Genomic DNA, 25,203 nt, shown 5'->3' with positions numbered 1-25,203 from the left:
AGAGACTTCATTACCTTGACCCTAAGAGGTTTTACATCAACTGTGCAAAGGAGCATAGTGTGCATGATAAGGTCTTTGTGGCGTTTTCTGGTGCAAAGAAATCCAAGGCTGTTTCACAAAACACTACTGCCTTGACAGTCAAGTCTGGGGGAAGGTTACTTTGAATTGTATGCTATCTATTCTAAAGTTGAGTAATCTGTAGTTCGAAGTAGCCATCAAAAGAACAAGTTACTTACCTTCAGGTATGAGTCCCTCCGGTGGACTACTGGTCCTTGATCAATTCTGAAGAATTCTCCATTTTTAATCTCATGAATATTCTAAAGATGAGGAAACTGTGCTTAGTTAGATTATCCACAAGAAAGAGCATTACCGAAAGGTAAATAACTTGTTGTATACAACCAGCCATAGCATATGCTTTGAGGGTTCACCCAACAGTAACAGAGGAGTAACTCAAAGGTTTGGCAGTGTACAATCTGCTGTATTACATGCTCTGAGGAGTCCACATAGGAGCAGCTTCATGCAACCAGCAATAGCACATGCTTTGAGGAGTCCACCGTGGAGGAGCAAGGAGTATACCTGTAGGCATGGACAAGGCAACGAGTGGTAGAATGTACTCCAAACAGTCCACCCAAGATTGGTAGGAAGCAAACCACTTTGGATGACATTGTATGCCCAGCCATGATAGGTCGATTAAGGAGCCCGGAGGGCAGATAAGCTACCTACGAGACTGTGCCATGAACATCCAGCCTTGGTTTATGGGCTGAGGTTTCACTCAGAGACAGCAGAGAGCAGCCCTGTTGGAATGTGTTGGACAACCAACCATAGTATGTGCAACACACCAATCACAGTCTGTAGTTTATAGACGTTTACCCACAATCATCTCAGAGGAGAGCGAAGCTTTGAAAGTTACAGAGTCTAACACATACGGTGTCAGTTAAGTGGAAAATGATGAGGAGTTTTGAGTTGGATGAGCTTAAGGAGAAATGGTTGAAGGGAGTAAAGTGCTTGAAGAATATAGACAGGAGCTATGAGGTCAAACAGGAATGAGTTGGTGCTACCTACAGGAGTTAAACTGCCAGAGCCAAGGTGTGGGGACCATGGCGACTAATTATTGAGGAGGATAAGGTTAGGGTAATAGGGAAGAGGGTGTGGGATGGGGGGGGGGGAGTAAAAGTGATAAGGAAAAACAGGGCAGGGGTTCTAGCCTACCAGGGAAGTCATCAGTGGTATTTAGGATGGTGCTAAATGGTCCCACCCAGGAGAGGTTTATCATGGTTATGTGGAGTTGATGTCTTCATAGTTTTTTTTTATCGAAACAGTGACTCGGCTATTCCTTGTCCGTATGTGGCACTGACGTGGTAGCAGTATGTAAACCGTTCCACTAAAGCAATAATTACACAGCTCTCTAATGAAATGTGACACAGAAATGCATACTGTTAAAATGCAGTTGCACATGAATGTACACTTTCCAAACGGCAGATGTAGATTTTCTCCTATCGGTCTTCAAGATGCTGGCTTTTTATTTTTTATTTTGGGTGAGGCGTGCAGCCTTAAAGAGAATGTTCCAAGCAAACGCAAAGCTTTTAAAAAAGACTTATCTAATCCGCAAAAATCGCCGGTAAGGCTTCCCCTTGCAACTAACCTCTATATCCAGTCTGCTCACCTTCTCAACGGCCAACCATATCTCTCCAGCAAAATAACTTGTTTTTCTCTAAACTATTAGATGCATTATTTTGATGTTAAGCTTAACTGTGAATGCCCCTTTAAAATAAATCGCACAAGCTGCTAAATTTTATATTTGGTTCCTGCTCATTTGTCCTTGAATTCTTCCCCTTTGCTGCAGCCGTCAGGTTGGGATTATGTCTCATAGGCCAGCCTCACATCCAGACTGTTGAAGAAACATAAACAGGATTAACTGAGAGATCAATATTTTCTATTTGCTTCTCCTTGGAGTCCACAAGAAGGTTCTTTGCGTATTCATTTTAATCTGGTCTAGGACATCCGTCCTCAACATAAAGGCCTACTCGGATTAAAGCCTTCCTTTTAAGCCACAAAGTGAACGATAGAGCAAAGGGGACTTACACATGCTCTATGAAAATTAACTAATACATATTTTCAGATCTGTGTGTTGCATAAGAAGTATTGTGTATCTGTAAGTAACTATAGACTCTTCTGTCTGTAATTTTGTTTTAGATGCGTGGAGAATTGTGTGAGCTCCTGTGTAACTAACCTGTTTATCAACTACTCCTGTTGTGGAGCCATGTTGTAAACATCAAGCCCAGTATACCTGAAGAGGTATCCTACTGAGATGAAGGCAGAGCCCTTCAATAGAGCACTGCTGTACATAGCCCATTACAAATTTGAGTGAATGTCAGACTACTTTGGGGAGGGGAAGTTGTAATTAAACAGGTGTCTTGTTAGGGGAAATTTTCAGGACATTGGCTGACGACCCTACATAGTGGGAATTGTCCTTCTCTCACTCTCCTTTCTGTTTTTCCCCAGGTGCCGTAGAGATCCATGTCCCAGATTTTCCCGTCATTGCGCGATATGGAAAGGATGTGTCACTGGGATGCTCCTTTTTTCCGGACAGTAATTTCAGCTTGGCAGATCTTAGCGTCATCTGGCAGCTGACGGACACTAAGGGCCTTGTGCACAGCTTTGCTCAAGGGAAGGACCAATTGGCAGACCAGGGCCGTGACTTTGCCAATCGCACTGCCCTTTTCTATGATGAGCTGCCCCGAGGGAATATGTCGCTGCTCTTGCGTAGGGTGAAGGTAGCCGATGAGGGGAGCTTTACCTGCTTTGTCCGTGTCAAGGACTACAGCAGTGCGGCTGTGAGCCTCCAGGTCGTTGGTGAGTATAGAAGATGGATGAATTGATTTTGCACTTCTAAAAAACTGTACTACTTAGCACTGTTGGTTCAACCAGACATTCCCGAGTTTTGTAGTCTTTTGACTTTTGGTGCAGTGACATAAAAGTAAAATGTGAGAAACTAATAACATCTGAACACACTTATACCATCCAGAATGTGAACTCAGTCTTCCTCACCACACCCACATCTCATCTCCCCTCCCCTCACCTCCCGGAACTCCACTGGCTCCCCAACCACAAACTCAGCCAACTCAAACTCCTCATACACACATGTAAAGCCCTACATAACACTATACCTGCTTACCTCAATAGCCTCACACACTTTCACATTGAAACAGCTACACTCGCACACACCCCACATTCACAAATGCAGAGCAAGAGATCGCTCATTCTTTTACAGAGGACCCAGAACATGGAACAACCTTCCACAACACATCAGAGCCTCCTCCTCGCTACTTGAGTTTCGTACAAAGCTGAAGACCTGGCTCTTTGAATAATGTGGTGGGGGCAACACGCCTATAGCCCTGCTCAAGTGCCTGGATACCCTTACAGGTGATTAGTACGCTATACAGATCAACACAACATATTATAAAAAAACAAACTGGTTGGGAGGAAGGAATGAGCCAAGAAAGTGTGACAATGCAATCGATTTCTTTAATTCAGTTTCAAACTCAACAGTACCAGCCTCAAGGCATCTGGCATTGCTAAGCCCAGGCTAGTCAATTGTCAAACTGTATAATGGACAAAGTATACAAACATAGTAGATACTAAATGTGTCATCTATTTTGAGTTGTAGCTCTGGTGGTCAGGCCATCAACCTGGTGTTACTGTCATTGTCTGCTAGAACAAGGGCCTAGATGTTCTGAGGATGGATTCAGTAAAAGTGGGCACAAATTGCACACGGACTCTTACGTAATCCATCCCACAAAAAGGCTCTTTGGTATGTATAAAACACAAATTGTGATTCAGTAATATGTTTTTGAATCGCAATTTGAGTGTGTAACCAAATGCCGAATTGTTGTTGGAAGGTGTGTGTTTAAGGCCCCCCCTTCCAATTACTGATTCGGAATGGGATTTATTAATGTATTGCGACCAAAATCTAGTCACAAAACATTAATGCTTTGCTAACTACAGAAATGTAGTGGTAAGCCATTGGCAAAAGGGAAGAGGTCCCTTCCCCTTTGAGAATGTTGAAAAATAAATCTTACGAGTAGGCAGTGAACCCATGGACCTGCCTGCTGTTATAAAATGTTAGTTCCAATTTTTTTTTTTTTTAATGCATATCAACTTTTTTTAAAGGGAAATGTGTTGCACTTAAAGAAACAAAAAATATATATTTTTAATTTAAAAGTAATTACAGACATGGTGGCCTGCTGACCCCCTGAAAGCCATCATTGCTGTTATGGCCTCCATTCATCATGAGTCGCAGTTCGTGATGTACTTCATTAGTATTCATGCGGTAGGTCGGATTGCGACCCCCCCCCATTACGATTCAGAATTTTAGGAATCAACCTATTACTACATAGGTCAGTTTGTAAAATTCTTTGCTGGTCGCAAACTGCGACCACTAAATAACTGCAATACCCTTAATAATTGTATTTGTTAGAAACTATTTGATATATATTCAATTGCAATCCAAAATAAACAATACATTTTGATTACAAATATGTCTACTTTGAAACATTGTTTTACACGTACCAGAAAAGGGTCAAGACTTTTTGCATAACAGTTAAACGTGACGCCAGGCCATACCTCACGGCAAACCACAACATTAATTCCATAGAAGCCTAATGTCTCACAATATCAGCAGGTGAAAGCAGAACAGTTGTGAGGTTCACAACAAAAAAGACCTACAATGTTTTGGCTTCTTATTCTTATCAGCAGAAGCCTCCCTAAGCACTTAGGGCCAGATGTAGCAAAGGTTTTTACCCATTCTGTGTCTATGGGAAAAAGTGTTCGTACATATGGCCCTTAGTGCAGTACGTTTATTGAACGTACATGGAAAACTCCTGAATATACCAGGAACCATATCAGTGTTTTCCCCTAATTTGTATTTCTTTGTACTTCTTATGCAAACTCACTGATCAAATGGCCTCTTCAAAGTTAGCCAAGGCTTGCTAGGATTAGTCATAGCTAATATATAGTGAAGAGCAGCTAGAAAGTGATTAAATTGTTCTGAAAGCATTTTAGTTCACATTGCATAATGGAATATTATCATATTACATTCTGGATATACTATCTTGTTCCAAATACACATCGGTATAATAGTCTGTTCAGTAGTTGTTCAGTGATTGTCACAAACCCAGCGGCTTAAAGCGGGCCCAGTTTGTCTCATTCCAGTTTTTTGTAAATTGGACAGAGTATCTAAAAGCCACCTTCCTCCTAGAATCATAGAAAGTTGTTTTGCCATATGGAATTTTGAATCTTCTGAGGTAATAGTTTATTTATTAGCAGCCGATGGTTCGCTGTTGTCTTTTTGTGTCAGTGTTTCTCCAACACTTTTCGAACCTCACCTGGTAGTAAATACTTGCATGGCCCATGAAAAATAGTGTGTTTAATAGAAACAGTCTTCCTTAGAACCGGATATGTTGTGTGACCACATCACCTGTTCACAGTACTTGATACCTCTGCACTGCATTCACTGTCTCTTTTCTCAACTGAGGATTTTTTTTTTATTCACCTAATTCTTCGCTGCCTGCTGGTCTCCTTGAAGTGCCAGCCAGCAATACATTGAAGGAGTTAGGGCAATAACATGTTTTGCCCAGAATTATATAATGTGGTCCAGTGGAGAAGCCAGTGTTTGGGCTCAGTGCTGCCAATGTTGCATGGACCAGCGTTATCACTACATGACATCTGGCTGCTGAGCTCAGTGTTTGTGGTATGTCGAGGATTTTCAGGATGCCTTCTTTGGGAGGCCAAATACCCTGTAGAATCAAATGCTTATCAGGGTGGGTTGAGGTCATAAGAAGATGAAGAGTTGCCCAGTGTTCTTGTTGTGGCAGAAAGTTGGGGGTGGTTGCTTAAACCACATTGTCACGGGATCCTTTGCAGTCTGAAGTTAAGGAACTTTGTACCAGTTTGAGCATAGGTAGTTTTATGCACATAGAAGAATATTTTAATCGAAACTCGTATTCTGTTTTCAGTGCCCCACTAACTCTGTTTTCTTTCTCCTATTTTAGCTCCCTATACAAAGCCAAGTTTATATCTGGAACCCAACAAAAACCTGAAACCAGGAGATGCAGTCAAGGTTACATGTCATACTTTCCACGGTTATCCTGAAGCCATAGTTCTCTGGCGTGATGGTCAGGGCAACAACATCACAGAGAACATTACCATCTCACAAGTGGCCAATGAAGAGGGCTTATTTGACGTTCAGAGTGTTTTGCGGGTGATACTGGAGCCCAACAGCTCCTACAGCTGCCTGGTGAGGAACCCTGTGTTACAGGAGGAGACGCATGCCTCAGTCACGATAACAGGTCAGTCCCTGATTTTGGAAGTAGGATGGGAAATGAACGATAGAGGATGAATTCCCATAGTGTAGGGGAAGGGTAAATGCCACGGTCTCTATCCCAAGTCAGTCACTGTTTGTGAGTGGGGGGTAAGCTAGAGAGTACGGTAGCTTTAAAATTGGAGAGAGGGTCCAGGTAACCACATGATATAATCGCCAACACGGGCTAACCACCAAGTGACGTTCACCAAATAAGAAATTGTGCATAGATGGGAAGTGATCTCTGGGGCTTAACAGGATGTAAGGCATGGTGTCTAAGTTAAGAAGGTACTCCTGAGTTATAGGAGGTATGCAGACATCGGTTATTACAGTGGGTGAGCTACTGCTTGAGGAGCTATAAGATCTTAATCTACGGCTCCAAAGATTGACCAGTGCGTGTTTAACTTGAGCCTAGACACTCCTGGTGTTCTGTTATGTGGACCCACAAATCGTTCTGCAAAGCCAAACTTTCATGTTGAACTTCTGCACTCCTGCTAGACCTGAAACGAGCCCTCTATTATATATTTTATTAGGTGCAAGAACCCTCATGCTCCATGACTCTGATCGTGCAAGTTAAAACTGGCTGACAACCTTAGAGTAGTAAGAAAGGACAAGAAACTGTTCATGCACAAAATGCGTTTATGAAGGGAGGGGTCCTCTACCCATATCACAAACCTCCCTAAGCACCCCAACACACACACCACTCGTTTTAATGCAGACCGCGACGACCTCTGGTCTTACGCAGCTCTTCCAAATCCCCCTTTTCCAGCCCACAGAGTCTGCAGCTGTTCCTCTCCTGCTACCCACGTACTTGAAATATAGCAGAGTGGCCTGGAAACCACTGTATTCAAATGATGTAAAAATCCACGACAGATCTTATTTAAAACGTGTGGTTTAAAGAAAGTTCGTGTAATCCAACGTGAACGACGAGTACTTAACATATATGAATCATCCCTTGTGCCAAGCTCCATCCTAAAGCAGCAGCAAGCCCTCTTTACATTAACAAAAACATATGGTCAGAGACTATGATGTAAAGGAGAGACGCCTAAACCCTTTTTTTTCCCATTGCATGCCCACTGTAGGACACTGCGTTTAGTCCCCAGTTTTTTGTGATGCTGTTAGCCGACCCAAGATGCTGACACTATGGACTATCCTGTGTTTGACTGAAATTTATTACTATGTTTCTATCTCTCCTGATGGAATGTCTCCAGCACTGTCATAATGAGATTTCTTTCCTGGCTGTGATTGAAAGACACCTATGCTTTCACAGATAGCGACAGCAGCTGCCAAAGCCAACTATCCCTTCAAGTTCCTGTGCCAAATATTTGGGAAGGCTCCATACACAATTTCTCAATCAGACTAAAAACATGTTTTTTCTCAAGTACGGAGGGTGTTTTCCAGGTAATACATCGGTGGAGAAAAATCTATGAAAAGATACAGTTTATCATCAGCACTGTTAGGGCATGTATGCCTGAGGCAATAGCCATCCCTTAATTACCTCAACTTGTTGGAGTTTAATATTGGGAATCTGCCATGCAGAGACAGCCAACTGACAAGTAACTGTGCCGCCCGAAGCTGGCTTTTAATTCGCATTTGATAAAGCAGAAGAGTGTCTGCAACAAGGGCAGCCATTAACATTGAGGTCGACACGAAGCCAAAGTTTTCGAGTCGTGCAGTGGCCTTTCTTGTAAGTGAAGGATGCTGCTTCGTGGACTGTTACTCGTCGTTGTATGACGGCTTGGATGGAGCACTATAGTGGAATATTGTAGATATGGTAAAAGGAAGTCTAAATCCCGTTGGCAGCATCCTTTTCAGGCAGGATCTGCCTGAGTAGACAATGACCATTGACACTTGATGGGCTTTACTGTACCCAAAATCTGTCCAAAACTGGAGAACTTTGAAAAGTATAAAATCCTGTGCCTCAGTCTGGAACAGTTATTTTTTTAGTGAAGTCTGATTCCATTTTTACTTTGAGTATATGTCTCCTCTCATGAGACTCAGACATGCACACAGGCCAGTTCGCACAGTGCCACTGTGTGTCACACTTCAGAGCATCTTCCACGGATGAGCCAATATTGTATGATGTACACAGGGTGAGCTGGAAGCCCCTGCAGCGAGTGGGTTTGCAGCCCAGGAGTTCCGTCTCTGTGCTTACACTATCCATCGTGGCTTTGGAAGCAGCCTCTCCTGGCCCATCGTCATACGAGGCTGCCTCAGAAGCCTTCGTTTGTGTTTTGGGGGTGTGGGGTAAGGTTACGCCCAGAACAAAGCCCCATCTCTATTCCTAGCCCTCCCCCCTCCATTGCTATTCTCCAGACCTGTCCCCTCCATGGTCCCTCATCCTCTCTAGACAGTGAAAGTTGTTTAAAGGTTTGTAGGTGATAGAGCGGTCCGTAGTAATAATTTACCCGTGTTTGGACGCTCTTTAGGCCGATGAATCTTTTGACTTAGTGGGAACTCTTTGTACTCTTAATCGATCAATCTCATCAAAATCAATAATCAATAACGAACATAAGCAACACCCTGAGCAACATAACACTTAACAATTAGTCCAGAATACATTTCGGCGAACCTGACCTCTCAGCCAGGAATAACCACACCAGTTTATTGCAAAGTTAGTGAATTTTATTTCCCTATATTAACAAAGCTAGCACAATATAAATGTGTCTCAACACCAAATGATAAACATATATGAACATTAATAGCTGTCCATAACGTCGAAACAAGTGTAATCTATGAAGCATTTGAATCACGAGGCATTCGATAATGGCAATGCATATCACTAATACGATAATCTGTAATGAACTAATAGCATACATTTAGTCAGCATAACAAGATCTCAAATTGCATCGTGCGACATATGGAATCCTCGTCTAACCTCAAATTAGCATCGGCATGTGGGACTTCATGCAAAAACAATTTAGCAACATTAATTTAGAAAAACTCTTAACTAGGGATCTTACCAAAAATCAGCAGTTGGTTACCTAAAAGAAACACAATGCAATTTTACAATTTCTTTTCATATTTACCAATTACGATCAGCATACAAGGAAGTCTTCGTCTCACAGGTACCGTTATTCGGTCATCATGGGTACCGTTTCGATCGGCATGGGACGGGGCAAAGGGGCAGGGGTGGACGGGGCAATTGCCTCACGGCGGCAAGGTAAAACTACTACATCATGCCAAGGGATCAAAGTTAAAGTTAAAGTCTCTAGGGCAAGAATCATTTAAAGTCTCTTTCTCTCGATTAGAGAAAGCATCAAAGTCTCTCAAAATGGCGTCGCAGCAAAGTGGGCCATAATAGCTACAAAGTCAAAATGGCGGGATGTCCGATGAGAGAGAGAGATTCCTCTCGTGCACCTGGTTTTTATAGACAACAGTTTGAATCCAGTAGGGTCTCCATTGGAGGGTTCATAGGTTAGCTTCAAATTGACCAATCAAAAACGACAGTTCTCAAGCTTTTACTTAAGCATACATTATCCTTGGAGATGGGTACGCAAGTTGCAACATTGTCTCCCAATTAGCTCACTTTCAGAGCCTCCATTGTCCGCACCTGCAAGTCGACCTTGAATTAAAGAGAAAATATGCCAGGCTGGCACTAACTTTAAGATAAGCATGTGAACAGTTTCTGTGGAAAAGTACAGCTTCAAGCAAAAATACACGTTTATTAGCACAGTGGAAAAATACGAGCATCTAAACCGTGAGACCAGGCAACTAGGCCAAAGCCTCCGCTAAAGTAATGCTAAGCTAAAGCATTTCAAATAAGCAAATCATAGCACACGTTTATGATTATGTCGGATTAGTGCAATTCTAATACACCACGTTATATAAAGCACGCATATAAATGATGGCAAACTACTCTGAGGGCACATTTTGTCCCCGTACAATCTTTATTAGTTCGGTTAAAGTCACACATGATTATTTCACACTACGTTTAAGCGTTAATAAATCAAAACCTTCATTTTCTGCTTCATCATAGGTCTGCACAAGACGAACATTGCTAGAACTGTAGACATGACGTGTATGTGTGAGTCACACGAGAGGAGTACATGTGTGATAGGCCACAGGCAGTGCAGGTGACTAGCAAGTAGGAGGCAGTGAAGGTCAGTCCCTGGTCCGGTGTACTTAAAGAATTTTCTGGTGGACTGCTATAGAAGCTGGAAATCAATCAATCAATCAAAGCATTTGTAAAGTGCACTACTCACCTGTGCGGGTCTCAAGGCGCCTGGGTGGGGGGGGGGGGGAGGGGCTGCTACTGTTCGAACAGCCAAGTCTTGAGGTGTCTCCTGAAGGTAATCAAGGTATGCTGTGACTGGGTAGGTTAGCAAGGCAGTGTTCTAGCTCAGGGGCACCATAATCACCTTAGCACATGTTTAGTCAAGCTCCTGTTGTTTCGAAGACAATAAAAGGAGTATCATGGACTTAGGAAAGAGTAATGCATGTTTTACGGGGCCTTCACACAAATAAGATAAGGCACTAAACCCTCCCCACAACAATGAATACTCTTTTTGTGGATCACATAAAAACCTGCCATCTTACAAGAGCTCAACCTGAGTGCAAAATAAAGCCCAGTTTAAGTAAAATTCCACCCTGTTCTAGTTTTAGGATTTTCCAGGTAACCTACAAAAACACCAGATGAGTAGTCCGACGGGTGGTGCTTAGTATCCTTGGCTTTGCCTAGATTGCGATGGATTTAGCGCATAGAAGCTCCAGATACTAGAATATGCACTAGGTAAGGTTTTGAAGCGCACCTGGCAGGAAAGGATCTTGTAGTTCATGTAAAAGTGATGACCTCAAATTGGCAAAACAATGCAGTACGATCATGGCGATGAGCAAGCAACATGGTGCATTACGGTGCGTTTCCTTAGGCTGAATATGCAAGAGTTAATATATGTATCCGCTTAAAGCGGTGTAAAGGATGGTCAAATCGTGACAGGGAAAACGCTTAGTGCAGACTGTAGCCACTTTTTAGCAGACGACTGACTGCTCCTAAAGCTAGATAGCATGATAATGGCCTGGGTGAGTATTGTCACTTCTGTAGCACACGTGGCAAACAAAATTACCTATTAGAGGAGTTGAGCTGACACTTTAAAGTGAACATGGAAGGACCACAGTTTACGAAACAAAAACAAGTGGGAATCAACGTTACTGGAGTATAGGTGGCGTGGTTCTGCCATATTAGTTGGGCTTAGGTTGTGTGTTTGGTTTTCTGTTTTCTCTGGTGCTATTGCACACGGTAAAGAAAGAAACTGTCTGCAGATAATTCAAGACACAAGTTGGATTGCCAATGATTAACTTACAGGTTTAATGCGACGGGGCTATGCCTTGCACCTTTAAGCGACTCACAGGTCATCAAATGAGTTCTTTTCTGTGGTTTTTTATTGGTTATGTTGTATGATGCTCCATTTTGAGTGACAGTGCCCTCTGTAAGTACCATTCATTCATTCAGGAAATGGATAGTTGATGGCTTAACTTCATTTGTCTTTCTGCTGTCTATGACCTTAATACAAACAAACCCCTTATTCCCACAACTGAGAAAATCTGCTATATGGGTTTGATTAACCGAGATAATGGTGCAGCTGTGCACCAGTACAGGCGACTGGTATTGAATATTGAGATTTATAGTAAACAAAAGAAGGCCTAATTATAGAGCATCCCTGTGAATTTTGTGGCAATTAATACATGAGATTGTTGGTCAACAGGAACAGTTATGATAGGTTAACTTGCATAGAAAGGGCTCGAGTCTGGGGAGTTAGAGGGCACCTTGTCCAATGACTCAGCATGACTGTACTGGAAGGAGAGATGGGGGAGGTGACCTCTGTCGGCAGTGGTGAGACAGTCCCTCATACTGCCAGCAGTCATGTAGTAGAAGTCAGAGCGTGGACTGTCCTGGCAGACAGGACTTTCAATTAGAAGGTGGATTTGGCAGACAGGAGATATTTCAGTGTTCTTAGGAATCATTGGCAGTTTGGCCAGCGGGTTATAACGGCCAGGTCTGGCGGAATCCAAAGTAATTATTTAATAAAGTAGAGATTATGACAGGTCTGAAGAGCTGTGAATTGTTTCTCCGAAGAGGAGCATTTACTAAGCAGTTCATAAGTGGAGCTATTTCTGTTACACGTTTCTTGACGACAGGGGAGGGAATTGAATTGCCAATTGTGGAAGATACAGAACACTTTCCAAAGTATTATAACTTTTGTCTAAGTGGAGAATAGCTCTGACAGTGGCAATTCGGGTTACTGGCATTGTAGGGCCTCCTATTTTGCCAGTGATCATATTATAAAAATTTTCAGAAAATACTAGTGCACCACAGGTTTCTGTGATGATTTAGCCCTTAGTGCATTTTGGATTTTAGGTCTCGGCAGTATCCCAAACACAGCTTTTAATATGTTTCGATTTCCCAGCGCCCATGGGCAGAAGTGCTTTAGGGCTGTGGAAGTTTCTTTGTGCTAAGACGTGCAGCCTTTTTTAGGGTCAAGCGCACAAGCGCTCTGGCCTGTGGTAATATCTCTGTGGGCTTTTAACCACACCCACTCTTGCTATTGATTCTTTGCTGTGCTTGTTTTAAATGCTTCATTTTTATTGGTGCATTTTGTGAAATGTCCCTCCTTTGTTTGCTGAGTTCCCTTCCAGGCGATTTTACTAAGTGAATATTTTTATTGGCCATCACACTACGTCACGCTTCCTCCTGTTACAGTGTGTGATGGCCCCTCCTCCAGTTTTGGTTTGCCTTTCATCCTAGCCACAATCTTTTCTAGACATTCATGCAGGGAGCCAATAACTCTTGCGCTCATGCTGATGGCAGCCGTGCCGCTTTGAGTTGACTTGCTCATGTCAACTGTTTTACTTTTCATTTTCAATTTATGTGGCTAGAAAAGTCCAGTTAGGAATTTATAACGCTAATAGATCTGACTCAAGCAAATGCAAGACCCATTGAATTGTAAATGCTTGTTTTTAAATGCTATCAGAGCATGGAAAGTTAAGTTGTCCACCAGTTTGTTTCTAGTGCATCTGTTTTCCCATGCATGATCTTCACCACATACATAACCTTGGCAAAGTTAAGATGTTGCATGTTTCTGGTATACCGAAGAAGTGCCCGAGTCATGGAAGATTATTGATTTATTTATTTAATTAGTTGATTTGTAGCATGCTAAATGTCGCAAAGGCCACTTCACAATGCAAGGCAAAGCACACACTTTAGTAATCAGTTCAGCAAGTGAGATAGCTCGCATTTGAATTGATGGAAGAGAAAGGCAGGGGGGGAAGTCTCATCTGTCCATGTGGGTCCTGTGCAGAGCCACAGAGCCCATTCTGGTGTTTTGGCATTTTCCTCGTTAGCTGAGGGCTGCAAGGGTGCTTTCAGAGCTGGATGGGCTGGCATGACCCTTACATGAAGTCCCCTATGCCCCCATTCTTGCCACAACTGCCTGCATGAACGTTTTTTGAGGGCTGATTTTAGTTGCCAGTTTGGCCCCTTTAAAAAAAGATGGGGTGGGCAGTTTGTTCCTATTGCAGACTCTATGAAATTGAATGTTTTTGTAGCTTTTTTGAAAGATGTTAATGAGACAATTGATCTCCAAAGAGGATCCCAGAAGTTCCTGAGGTAGGTTCAGTTTGCTCTTATGGTTTTGCTGTCATGTTTTTTTCCTGCACTTGTGAAGTAAAATCAAATTTGCATTCCTGGATCTGTGGTCTCGGCCCAGGTTACAGAGTGGACTTGTGATTCTGAGGGACCTAGGAACTTTGCTTCAGCAGGTTTTGAAAACTATACTCAAAACTGTGAATTTTATCTTTTGTTCTTTCGCGAGGCATTAATGTTGTAGGGATGAGGTGATGTAGTGCTGTTTCTTCAACTTAGACAGTCTTGCAGCTTGGTTTTTTATTCTTTTGAGTTTTTGGAAGCTTTATTTGGCATGTAATGTAGATTATATGACAAAAGGACCAGGGCTTTTGTGAGTTCTATTTTGTGATTTAGTTTAAATTTGGGTAGAACCCACTTATTATCATATGTTGGTTCTTTGTGTTCTGTGTCACAGCAGTGATTTGTTGCATGAGCTGGAGCTTAAAGACAAACGAAATTCCCAGGTTTTTGACCAATCATACTGGTATTTGATTATTTCTGAGTTGCATATGCCAGTCAAATGGTAAGCCAGAGCCCGCTGAGTTTCCAGCGCTCCCACAGAATTGTCGAAAAGACTCACACAATTAGTAACAAGAAGGCTGGATTTGGGCTGCAGCACCACCAGATGCTGGGGACTGAGTCTGACCCTGTGCCGTGTGACAACTGTCGGCCTAACCCTTCCGGCCAGTTAGCAGCACCTCACCAGTACCCAAGAGTAAAAGGTGATTTGTGGCAGTCATTAGCATGTCATCTAGATTTCTCAGGGAAATTGTGGTGGAACAGATCTTACCCCTTTCCCTCAGTCACATATGTCTCACACATACAAAGGCAAAACAGAAGCTGGAATAGGTTCAATCAGTGCATTCTATGGAAAAATGCTTGTATTGCGATTATGAGGATGATAAAACATAATAAAAGCAAGACAGTGACAAGGAAAGTGAAACATAGGAAAACTCCCACCATACTGTTACAACAATGGTTCTAAAAATCCATAACTGCGCTACTAAGATTCCCTACAAGAGCATGGCAGTGTAAGCCCTATTCTGCTCATCATGCCCAATAGGAGAGCTTCATACCTGTGATTGTAGGTAAAGAAGAAGTTTGTTGGTCTACTGCCAGTTCTCCCACATGGAGAGAGAGACTGCATCAGGTCTCAGCAGAAACTTGCAAGGGCAACGTGGAGTGTACGATGGCAACTGGTTGGAGTTCCCCTCTATCATGTAGGCAGTGAGGTATTTTATAATAAAACATCTGGTGTTCTGAGAAAACTGCCCTGATGTGACAACACATATGTTTCTGTGTATAAGAGTAGGGACACAATGAACGCTTTGTACCGGCAATAATTTGTAACTTATCACGTGCAACCTTGGATTGAGCACAGCATGAGAATGTTGTGCAGAGAAAAGAATAACAGAAGTCTGTGTGTAAAGGACAAGTTGATAAAATAATAAAAACATCTCCACTAAAAAAGGCTTCAGCTAAAAAATGTAGAGAAATAAAAATGTATGCCTCAAAGTGAAAGGGCACAAGCTTCAGGCCTAGGCTAAAATAAGGTGCCTGTGTAGTAGCTAAAGTTGCTTCACGACAGGATCAAGATCCCGTTGCAGACACCAGCATGACCATCTCTTCCAGGCCAAATCACATCTTTTGACAGTACAATCCACCCATGCTCGACTAATGAGGGAGGCAGCCTGTGTTGAAAGGACCGGGACTGCCTAAAGCCCCCTGTAATCTTCCAAACCATCAGCAGACGAGTTCCATCCTGAACCAGTGGATATAAGTTGCCATGAGGATCCGTCAGTGGACGAGGAGTAAGAGGAAGTAGGATTGAAAAATCCATGGAAAGTTCCAGAAGAACTGGATACCATACTTGTGATTTCCAGTGGTGCCATCAGGATCACCTTCACTTTGTCATCTGATCAGTGCTGTGAGTCTGGCTATTTAGAAAGGAGGAAACGAATACCCCCGAAACTGACTCCAGTCCTGGACGAAAGCATCCATCACCTGTGCTAGAGGATCTGGGTGCCAGCTGAAGAAGTGTGCAAACTAATGGTTGAGTCTTGATGCAAAGAGCTCCATCTGGCATTGGCCCCATCGATCCATGATCTTCTGAAACAGAAAGCAATCCAGTTTCCATGCACTGTAATCCTTCAGGTGTCTGGATGGCTAGTCCGCTCTCTGGTTGACTTTCCCCAGTAGGTATTCTACTGTCGCCGACAATTTTTATTTCAGACAGTGGTCCTAAAATTCTCTGACCAGGTCCTCCAGAACCTTGGACTGTGTACCCCCCAGACAATTGATATATCATACTGCAGAGATGATGTCCATCGTCAAGTGAATGGAACAGGGCACTTTGTTGGCTGCTAAGCTCCTCACTACAAAGGATCCTGCGAGGAGTTCCAGACAGTTGATGTGGAGGGTCTCTTCTTGTTCCGACCAGCGTTCTCCTGTGGTAATATCTCCAAACCATGAGTCTCACCCCTGACGACTGGCATTTGACTAGATAATAAGGTCTAGGGATGGTCCAAAAATGGCTGTGCTGTTCCATTTCTGCATGTGGTAGATACTCCAACTGAGCTCCATCCAGGCCTCTTCGGAGAGAGAATTCTCGTGAGCATACGTTAGTCCCTTCCTGGGGTGTTGAGTCTTCAGGCACTGTAGAGCTTGATAATGCAGTGGACCTGGGATGAATGCCTGGATAGAGGCCTACAATTATGGCCAGATCGCAGAGGGAGAATTTTTCCCTGTCAAGTGTCTCGCACCACTCCCAACGAATCAGAAGTATCTTTTCTGGGGTAATCAGAGGGTCTGTCTTACAGTGTCGACTTCGAACCCCAAGAAAATCATTTGCTTAGCCAGAACAAAGTCCGATTTCTGAACATTCATGATAAACCTTATATCTTCTAGGAGATTTTTTGTCATCTTGAGTTGGGAGGATAAAGTGCACTTGTCCTGGTGCATTAGAAGAATGTCGTCTAGGTACACTATTAGCTCAGAGCCATTCCATGACAGATCTCAGCCCCTTGGTGAAGCAGCAAGGCGCTGAGGGCTTGAACAGCAGGCATGTGAAATCAAATATGTGGCCTGTCTCACTCGAACTGTAGGAATCGTTTGTGTGGAGGAAAAATTGAGATGGTAAGATAGGCGTCCTTTAGTCTGAGACTTTCCAGCCAGTCATTGGTTAGCAGAATATCCCTGAAAAGATGAATGCTCTCCATTTTGAAGTGGTAATACACCACCCATTGGTTGAACCTTTTCAAGTTTATATCTGGTCTGTAAACTTTGTCCTTCTTTTCCACCAGCAAAACATTGCTTAGGAACCTCCTGGGGTGAAGGACAGAGCGGGTAATTGCTCTTTTTTGTAGAAGCTCTCTCACCTACAGGTTTACCACCTGCCTCCCTTCTTGTGAAAAAAACAGTGGACAGGGGCACAGTGTTGATAGGGCATGCTGTAGAATCATGTTTGGAAGCCCCTCATAGGATGAAGAAACCACGTGTCCTCTGTTATGGGTGCCCAATTTTGAGTAAACCATTGTAGCCTGCCTCCCACCCCTGATAGGGAAAGAGGGTTTTTGCTTACTGCTTCTGTCACCTGGAGTGTTGCTGGCACCTCAAAGGCTCCTTTGCCTCCATGCCTATGCTGTGCCTTCTAGAGGGGTAGAATCCTCCAAATTTCTTGTGGTCTTGCCACTGGATGAAGTGCCTGGTTGTTTCTGGGAGTTGGAGTGAGACGTGCGGCAGAGGAGCATCCCCTACTCCTCTGGCCCCTCCAAATACCATTTGGTTAAAGACCTTCTTGATGGGCTGCTGGGCTTTATCCAAGGATGAAAAAGTATTCACTAAACGTGACAATTCTTTATTGAAGGGTTCTCCAAAGAGGCCCCCATTCGCCATCAGGCCGGCTTCTGTGGTGGCCAACTCACCCAACCTGGGTTCAGTCATAATAAGTAAGGAGTGCCTGTGCTCCGTTGACAAGGCACAGTTGGCATTACGTGAAAAACATCGAGCTAGTTGGGCCCAGCCTGATAGGATGGTGGGGTCAATCATATGACTGATCTCCTTGGCATCCTCAGCCCTATCTAAGATTTTGGTATGTAGCCTCAAAATGTCCAGAACCTTATCTTGACAGGAGTGCCAGGAATGGTCCAGGCCTTTCTTAGGGTCTTTGACAAATTTAGCAACATGTCACCATTCTGATATCAATATCTGGAATACATGCCACTTTATTGGCCAGTGAGGATCTAGGACATTCCTCCCTCAATTGGCACCGGACCTCCTGGTTCATGTTTTTTTTTCATGTGGCTGGCCACGTAGCGCACCACTTTAGATGCAGTAACCCAGTCCGCCTAGCAGAGATGATAAATATCCTCTGGTTTCAACATACCCAGCACCCCCACGGAGTCCTAAGCACCATTCTCCACCAGCCTGGGTTTCTTGGCATCACCTTCTGGTCGCCAGAGTCTGCTCCAGTCTGGTTCATCGCCAGAGTCCCCATCAGGTGTGTCAGAGTCTTCCCCAGCATTATCATCTGTTCCCTGGTGAGAGCAGGAATCTTCCTCGGGGATATCCCTACATTGGGAATCATCACGTACCTCCAGGGCATCAAGGTGCCTCTTCAGGAAGGCCTGGTGAGGCCTCTCAAAGGCATCAGGGGAGGTACAGGGTATTTTAACATTGGCGGCAGGTCTGGCTTTCTTGGTGTTACCCTTAGGTGCCCCCCGAGAGCCAGCAGGAGGCTCATGCCTCAGATCTTTTCCAGTCGCGGTAAACTGCTGCATCTTACGGGGTTGTAGAGCTGAGGAGAGCGCCCTTTTTAGGGAAGTGTCAGTAGCATCCACTAACTCATGAATGGGGAGGAGCTCCTCCTCAATGGACTCCCAGTAATCATTAGAAGCACCTACCATTGGTGATCAGGTGAAGTTAGAGGTAAAGGCAGTAAAAAATGAGGGGACTAAGGTGAAACAATCTATTGAGCCAGCACTGGCAAAATTTGGTTAACCAGTGCTTGTTAGGTAGGGAAACACCAATTCAGCATTTTTCAATAATAGGACTTCAGCAATGCTTTGCGGTACACCGCTTATTTGGAGCCAAGTGAGAATAACAAACAATCGGGGAGGGGTGAGCGGGGTCACAAGCGTTCTTAGAGTCATTGTCACTTCACTGACAGCAGAAGGAAATTGACAAGGAAGCGCGGAGATGCGTGCGTTGGCATCTGAGGAATGTCCAGGAGAGGAGCACTTTCCATGCCCCATAAATGACAGGAATGCTGGGGAGGCCGCACACACCACGTGCCTTCACCAGGACCTCCCGCGATCCTCACGGCTCACACCAGCTAGCGCGTCTGGTGAGAAGAGATGCCTGAAGGCAGCACCCATGCTTTGACTGCCCTGGGAGTGCTTGGCCGCACCACAGACTTGCCTGGTTACAGGGCCGGCTTTTGGGCAGTGTGAGCGGTGCGACCGCACCAGGCGCTGACTTCATGGGGGCGCTGTGTTTAGCAATAACTTCTGAAACTTGCGATTTAAAAGCACCTGCTGAAAAGTTCCCTGTGCGTTTAGCCTTCAAGAAACTATTAAAATGTAAAGATGCCGCTTGTGATTAATGTTCCTGCTAGAGAGAGAGAGATGGGAGTTTTGCCTAGTGGCAGCTTTGCCTCAACATAAAGTAGCATAGAGGTTTAATATGCCTGCTGCAAAAAACAGATCTATGGGGCATATTTAAGAAAAGTGGTGCTGCACACAGTGCAGCGCCTCTTTTCTTGCACCCCTTAGCGCCCCCCCCTAACGCCATTATGTGTGCGTCATATTTAAAATACAGTGCACCATGGCCGTAGTTCGGGGAGTAGCATCAGAATTGTTTACGCTAGTCCAGGGCTTTCCAGGATTAGCATAAAAAATTTTGACGCGAATTGTGCAAAGCACCCCAGAGGCCCATTGTAAACAATGGAAGCCTCCTTTTAATGCCTGCTCTGAGCAGGCGTTAAAAGTGCCGGAACAAAATGACGCAAAGAAATCTGACAGATTTTTTGGCACAGGCATAATGTAGCGCAAAGGGTTACAAAGTGGCACAATGCATGCGTTGTGCCTCTATGAAAATGCAGCAGCATTTTTGGCCTTCTAATGCCACCTTCATGTAAAAAAATGACACTGTTGTGGCGTTAGAATGGCACTAGGGGCTCTTAAATTTGCCTCTGTGGCAGTGCTTAATTTGTGCTTGTTGTTTCCGATGCGGAGCACCAGTGCTTATTTTTCAGCCTCAAGCATTTACTGAGAGAAAAAGCCACATATGGGAAAGACGGAGGAAAAGAAAAACGAAAAAGTCTCACAATGGGTAAAAAGCAGAAATCTGCAAGAGTTAGCTAAAGGGGCAGGGAGTGCCTGTAAATGGATTGACGAGGCCAGAGATGGCTTCAGGATTACGCTGCCTCTGTATTTTGTGTTCACACATTTAATTGCAGCAGCTGCATGTTTAAGAGGATTTTAAGAGTTATTTACAAATTAAGCACTGCACTTTGGGGCATATTTGAAAAAAGTGTGCTGCACCACTTTTCTTGCGCTCCTTAGCACCCCCCCTCAAAACGCTACCATGTGTGCGTCATATTCAAAATACTGCGCACCATGGTGGTAGTTAGGGGACTAGTGTCAGAATTTTTATGCTAGTCCGGCGCTTTGCAAGATTAGCATTAAAAATGTTGACGTTAATCTTGCAAAGCACCCAGAGGCCCATTGTAACCAATGGAAGCCTCCTTTTAATGCCTACTCTGAGCAGGCATTAAAAGTGCAGCAAAAAAATGAAGCAAAGAAATCTGTCAGATTTCTTTGCGTCATTTTTTTGGACCCCCTTTGCATACATTATGCCTGGCGCAGGCATAATGTAGCGCAAAGGATTACAAAGTGGTGCAATGTTTGCATTGCACCACTTTGTTAATATGGTGCAGCGTTTTTGGCCTTCTAACGCCACATCAGCTTAAAAATGAATTACACTAATATGGCGTTAGAATAGTACTAGGGGCTCTTAAATATGCCGCTATGGGGCATAGCTGAAAAAAGTGGCGCTGCACACAGTGCTGCACCACTTTTCTTGCGCCCCTTAGCGCTCCACTGACGCCACCATGTGTGCGCTGTATTTAAAATATGGTGCAACATGGCGGTAGTTAGGGGACTAGTGTCAGAATTTCTGATACCAGTCCGGCGCTTTGCAGGATTAGCGTAAAAAATGTTGATACTAATCCTGCAAAGCACCCAGAGGCCCATTGTAACCAACAGAAGCCTTCTTTTAACGCCTGCTTTGAGCAGGCGTTAAAAATGCTGGGAAAAAATGACGCAAAGAAATCTGTCAGATTTCTTTGCGCCATTTTTTTGGCCCCCCCTAACGGGGGAATGCCACCTTTGCATACATTATACCTGGCGCAGGCTTAATGTAGCACAAAGGGATACAAAGTGGTGCAATGCATGCGGCACTTTGTAAATATAGCACAGCGTTTTTAGCCTTCTTACTTCACATTAGCGTAAACAAAAATGACGCTAATGTGGCGCTAGGGGCTCTTAAATATGCCCCTATATTTTAAATTGCTAGCTGAGTGGATTAGTAAAGCCAGCCTTTACATGTGCTTTAAAACACATGAATATAGGTGAAAAGGGAGCGATGGAGAGATGAGGGGCACATTTGCCGGGTAGTAGTGATTGAAACAGAGGAGGTGGTCGTGGGGTAGGGGGCTGCCACAATAAACTGTCGCACAGGGCGCCACCAGTCCTAAAGGCAGCCCTTCCTGTTTAGCACAAGTCTGTGTCAGTACGTCACGCCGCAGTCAAGGCAGAAAATCCCGCCTCATCAGGGAAAAACAAGCGTCAGTGTAACAAAGCAAACACGGCAAACACAGTCAATCAATACCAGGCACATTAGTTAATATTTGTAAACTACGCAGTATAATAACACCCAATTATCAAGACATCAAGAAAAATCACATATCTGGCTGCTGAGCAGTGAAGAAAGAGGGAAGTGTTTTTCCTTGGTGTTGGATATATGGGACTCACTCTATGGTTGTTGTGTTGTACTCTTGCAAAGACTCCTGAGATTCGTAGTCTTTCAATAAAGCATGTTTTGTTAAGGCTGCTGAGAAAGAATAAAATGAAAAAAAGCATAGTCTGAGCCTGTGGTCCTGACATAGAATTCAATAAAATATTTAAGCATTTGTGTATTAGTTTGATGAATCCTTGTTTCTGTATTTTTTTGTATTGTTTTATGGTTCAAATAATTGAAAACTTTTAGGCCGGGGTCCCTGGATCAAACTCTTGGCTTAGTAGGAGGCAACAAGATTCCAATAATGATTCATGGGGCTCCAGGGTCCCAGTAATGATTAAGCGGGAATCCACAGAAGTCAAAAGGTTAAAAACCACTGCTTTACACCATTTAAGATCACGTCAGACTTTTTTTTTTAAGCGGAATATGTATTTGAAGGTCATCAGTCAATACCTAAAGAGATATCTGTTGTTGGGTGATCAGATCTACTAGAGTTATCTTGTTTATAGTTAAAAATTGCAGGCACAGGCAGATTTGCATGATGTGAGGAATTCTGATTAAATGGATCTGGTTGTCAAGGTAGCATTGGTGATTCTAACTTACTGGAATGACGACTCACTGGAGTGGTGGGCCACAGTTGCCTGTTACTCTGCTGTCCTGGGTGCTAGTTACTACACTCCTGCCTAAAGTGGGGGCCCTCATACACTGGGACCAACGTGGATTTATCACAGGCTGCAACACTATAATGAACTTGTGGTGCCTGCGACATGTCCTGCCATGCACAAGAGATGCGCGGCTATGGGGTGTCCTTGTGGGTTTCAACATTGAGAAGGCCTTTGACTCCCTCAGCTGGGACTATATACTTGAGGGTTTACCAGTAATGGAAATTGGCCCAAACGTTTTGAAATAGATATGACTCCTTTACACACACCCGACTACGAGTGTCCACAGAGTGGCAGCAAGCTCTCACCACAGTGGACCTTAGAGGGGGGCATGAGAAAAGGATGCCCTCTGTCCCCATTGCTTTTTGCCTTGGCTATGGAGCCCCTGGCCATACAACTATGTTCGACAATGCAACATTGGAGAATGAGAGTAGGGAACATGATACATGTGGTCTCTGTGTATGATGACAACAGCCTGGTATATCTGACCCACTATGAGGAGTCTATCCCTGTCCTCTTTCAGGAATTAGAAGCTTTTACGTGGGTGTCAGGAGTAAAAGAGCAAAAAGACTGCTTTACCCCTGAGCGAACCTGAGAGGTGACCCTCAGACTGCTTTACCTGGCGTCTTGATCTGGGTGGCTGACACTGAGGCCTGCTGCCTATATAGGCTTTTGCAACACACTTCCTCTTTCAATGACAGGTAGCGTGTCAGTCACAAAAAGAGGCCTACTGCCAAGATGTCTTTATACATTACAAATGCCTTTTCTCTGGTACTGGAGGCAACCCATCTATGAGCTGGACAGCCTCTTCGTTTCATTAGTCAGGGCTGGAGGGAGGAATAGAGTCTGATTGGAAGTGCTGAAAGTGAAGAGGGAGACGGATGGGCTCTATTTACCATCCCTAGAACTCTTTTACATAGAAATACAGCTTCAGCGTGCTGCCAAGTGGTGTGATGAAGAACCGAACACTGATCTATACCTCCTGAAGGGAACTGTGGAGGAGGGTATGCTGTTAGTTTGTCTGATGCTGGGCCTGAAACACCTTGAGGATTCCAGCAGTCTGGGAGTGACCTGTGTTGAAGCGCTCATACTTTAGCAGGTCCCTACCTCTAGATTGGCTTCAACCTTTCTTCCAAATTCACAGGATTATGACATTGGCCGCGTGTAGGGTGGGAGAATGCCTATTTGTGGGAGACCTCTATCCAACAGAAAGGTTCTTGACATTTGAGGAGGCTAGAGAGAGTTTTGGGGTTACTACAGGGCAGTTCCTACAATTTGCTTAATTAGCACGCAGAGCTGGGGAAGATCTGGAAGTATCACAGCCACTGGAGATGCTTCTGGGTGGGTGATTGGGGGGAGCAAGGGGCAAGGACTGATTCCTCGCAATTATAAAGTATTAACCGAAGAGCTACCTCCAATACAACTCAATGTGTGATGAGCGCAAAATCCTTTAACGGACACTGAATGGATGCAGGCATGTGCACAGGTGCAAAAGGTAGCTAGCAATGCTACAGGCAAATTGATTCACTTTCACTACCTCCACCGGACCTACATGATACATGACAGATTACACAAAATATACCTCACTAGACCCTCAACATGTCCCAGATGCAAAGAGGAAGGTGCTACGTTCCTACATACGACATAGACATGTAAAGCATGAATGGTATTCTGAGAAGGGGTGGAGAGCTGACTTGCAAGGCTGAAAGGAATCTGTATCCAACTGATGGTCCTCCATTGCCTGCTGGGTACCATACCCAAACAAGGGACCATGCTGCACAAATGTGCAAAGTTAGGTTTCCTACTCATGAAATGTAACATAGTAATACGACGGGTACCTGATAAAGGGCCCACAGTCCATAAATGGATCAGGGACACATGGAATGGGCCCTGGCAGAAGAGCTGTGCTTGAAACGTGCGAACAGAAGAGAGAACTGAGGAGGATCTCAGAGGCAGGGCGGGTATAATGACCCAATTTGTATATGACCCTGCAACATATGAGGGCGCACACACACAAAGGGAAAAACTGAGAAAAGAGGACATGAAACGCAGTAATTAGGATTCACCCTGAGGGCACGAATATGTGAGAACAGCTATGGTCTAGAGCAGTGGGCCTCAACAGTATATGTACTGTCTCTGTGTCATTGTTTAATGCTGCTTGGGGGCACCACCACCCTTTCTATGCATGGGAGAGTTGGTTTGTATTAGTATTGTTAATAACAAAAATAAAGATGTTAAACAAGTTGTGGTAAGTAATGCCATATGACTTTGTTGTGACTTCATGCCATCTCAGAAGTAATGGAGCAGACCACACATATGCGCCACCCCTGTACACTGATGTAAATTTGTATCTTTCTGCGTCCTTTGAAGCAAGTTCAAGCTTTGCTCCAACTTTGTCAGTTTGTCTATGACTCCAAACTTTATCACATTGTGCCAGGGAAAATGTAGTCCCCAAACATAACAGGACTGTGCCGTGGCTAAAGGAAACTGATATCGGTCAAAGACTCGCATAACATGTGCTTCTAGTGCTTGGGCTCTGGTCA

The 25,203-nt window shown here is 44.0% G+C and overlaps 1 protein-coding gene across 3 annotated transcripts in view; it reads left to right on the top strand.

Annotated features, from left to right (window-relative positions):
• CD276 (CD276 molecule) overlaps positions 1–25,203 on the top strand; it is a 204,359-nt gene that overhangs the window by 134,178 nt on the left and 44,978 nt on the right. For all 3 annotated transcript variants that reach the window (XM_069222228.1, XM_069222229.1, XM_069222230.1), the window contains 2 exons: positions 2,503–2,853; positions 6,051–6,347. In XM_069222228.1, coding sequence (XP_069078329.1) covers positions 2,503–2,853; positions 6,051–6,347 — 648 coding nt within the window. The remainder of the gene's footprint in view (positions 1–2,502; positions 2,854–6,050; positions 6,348–25,203) is intronic.

The sequence above is a fragment of the Pleurodeles waltl genome, chromosome 3_1 (genome assembly GCF_031143425.1).
Source record: "Pleurodeles waltl isolate 20211129_DDA chromosome 3_1, aPleWal1.hap1.20221129, whole genome shotgun sequence".
Lineage (NCBI taxonomy): Eukaryota > Metazoa > Chordata > Amphibia > Caudata > Salamandridae > Pleurodeles > Pleurodeles waltl.
This window is presented reverse-complemented; position numbering and strand designations above follow the sequence as displayed.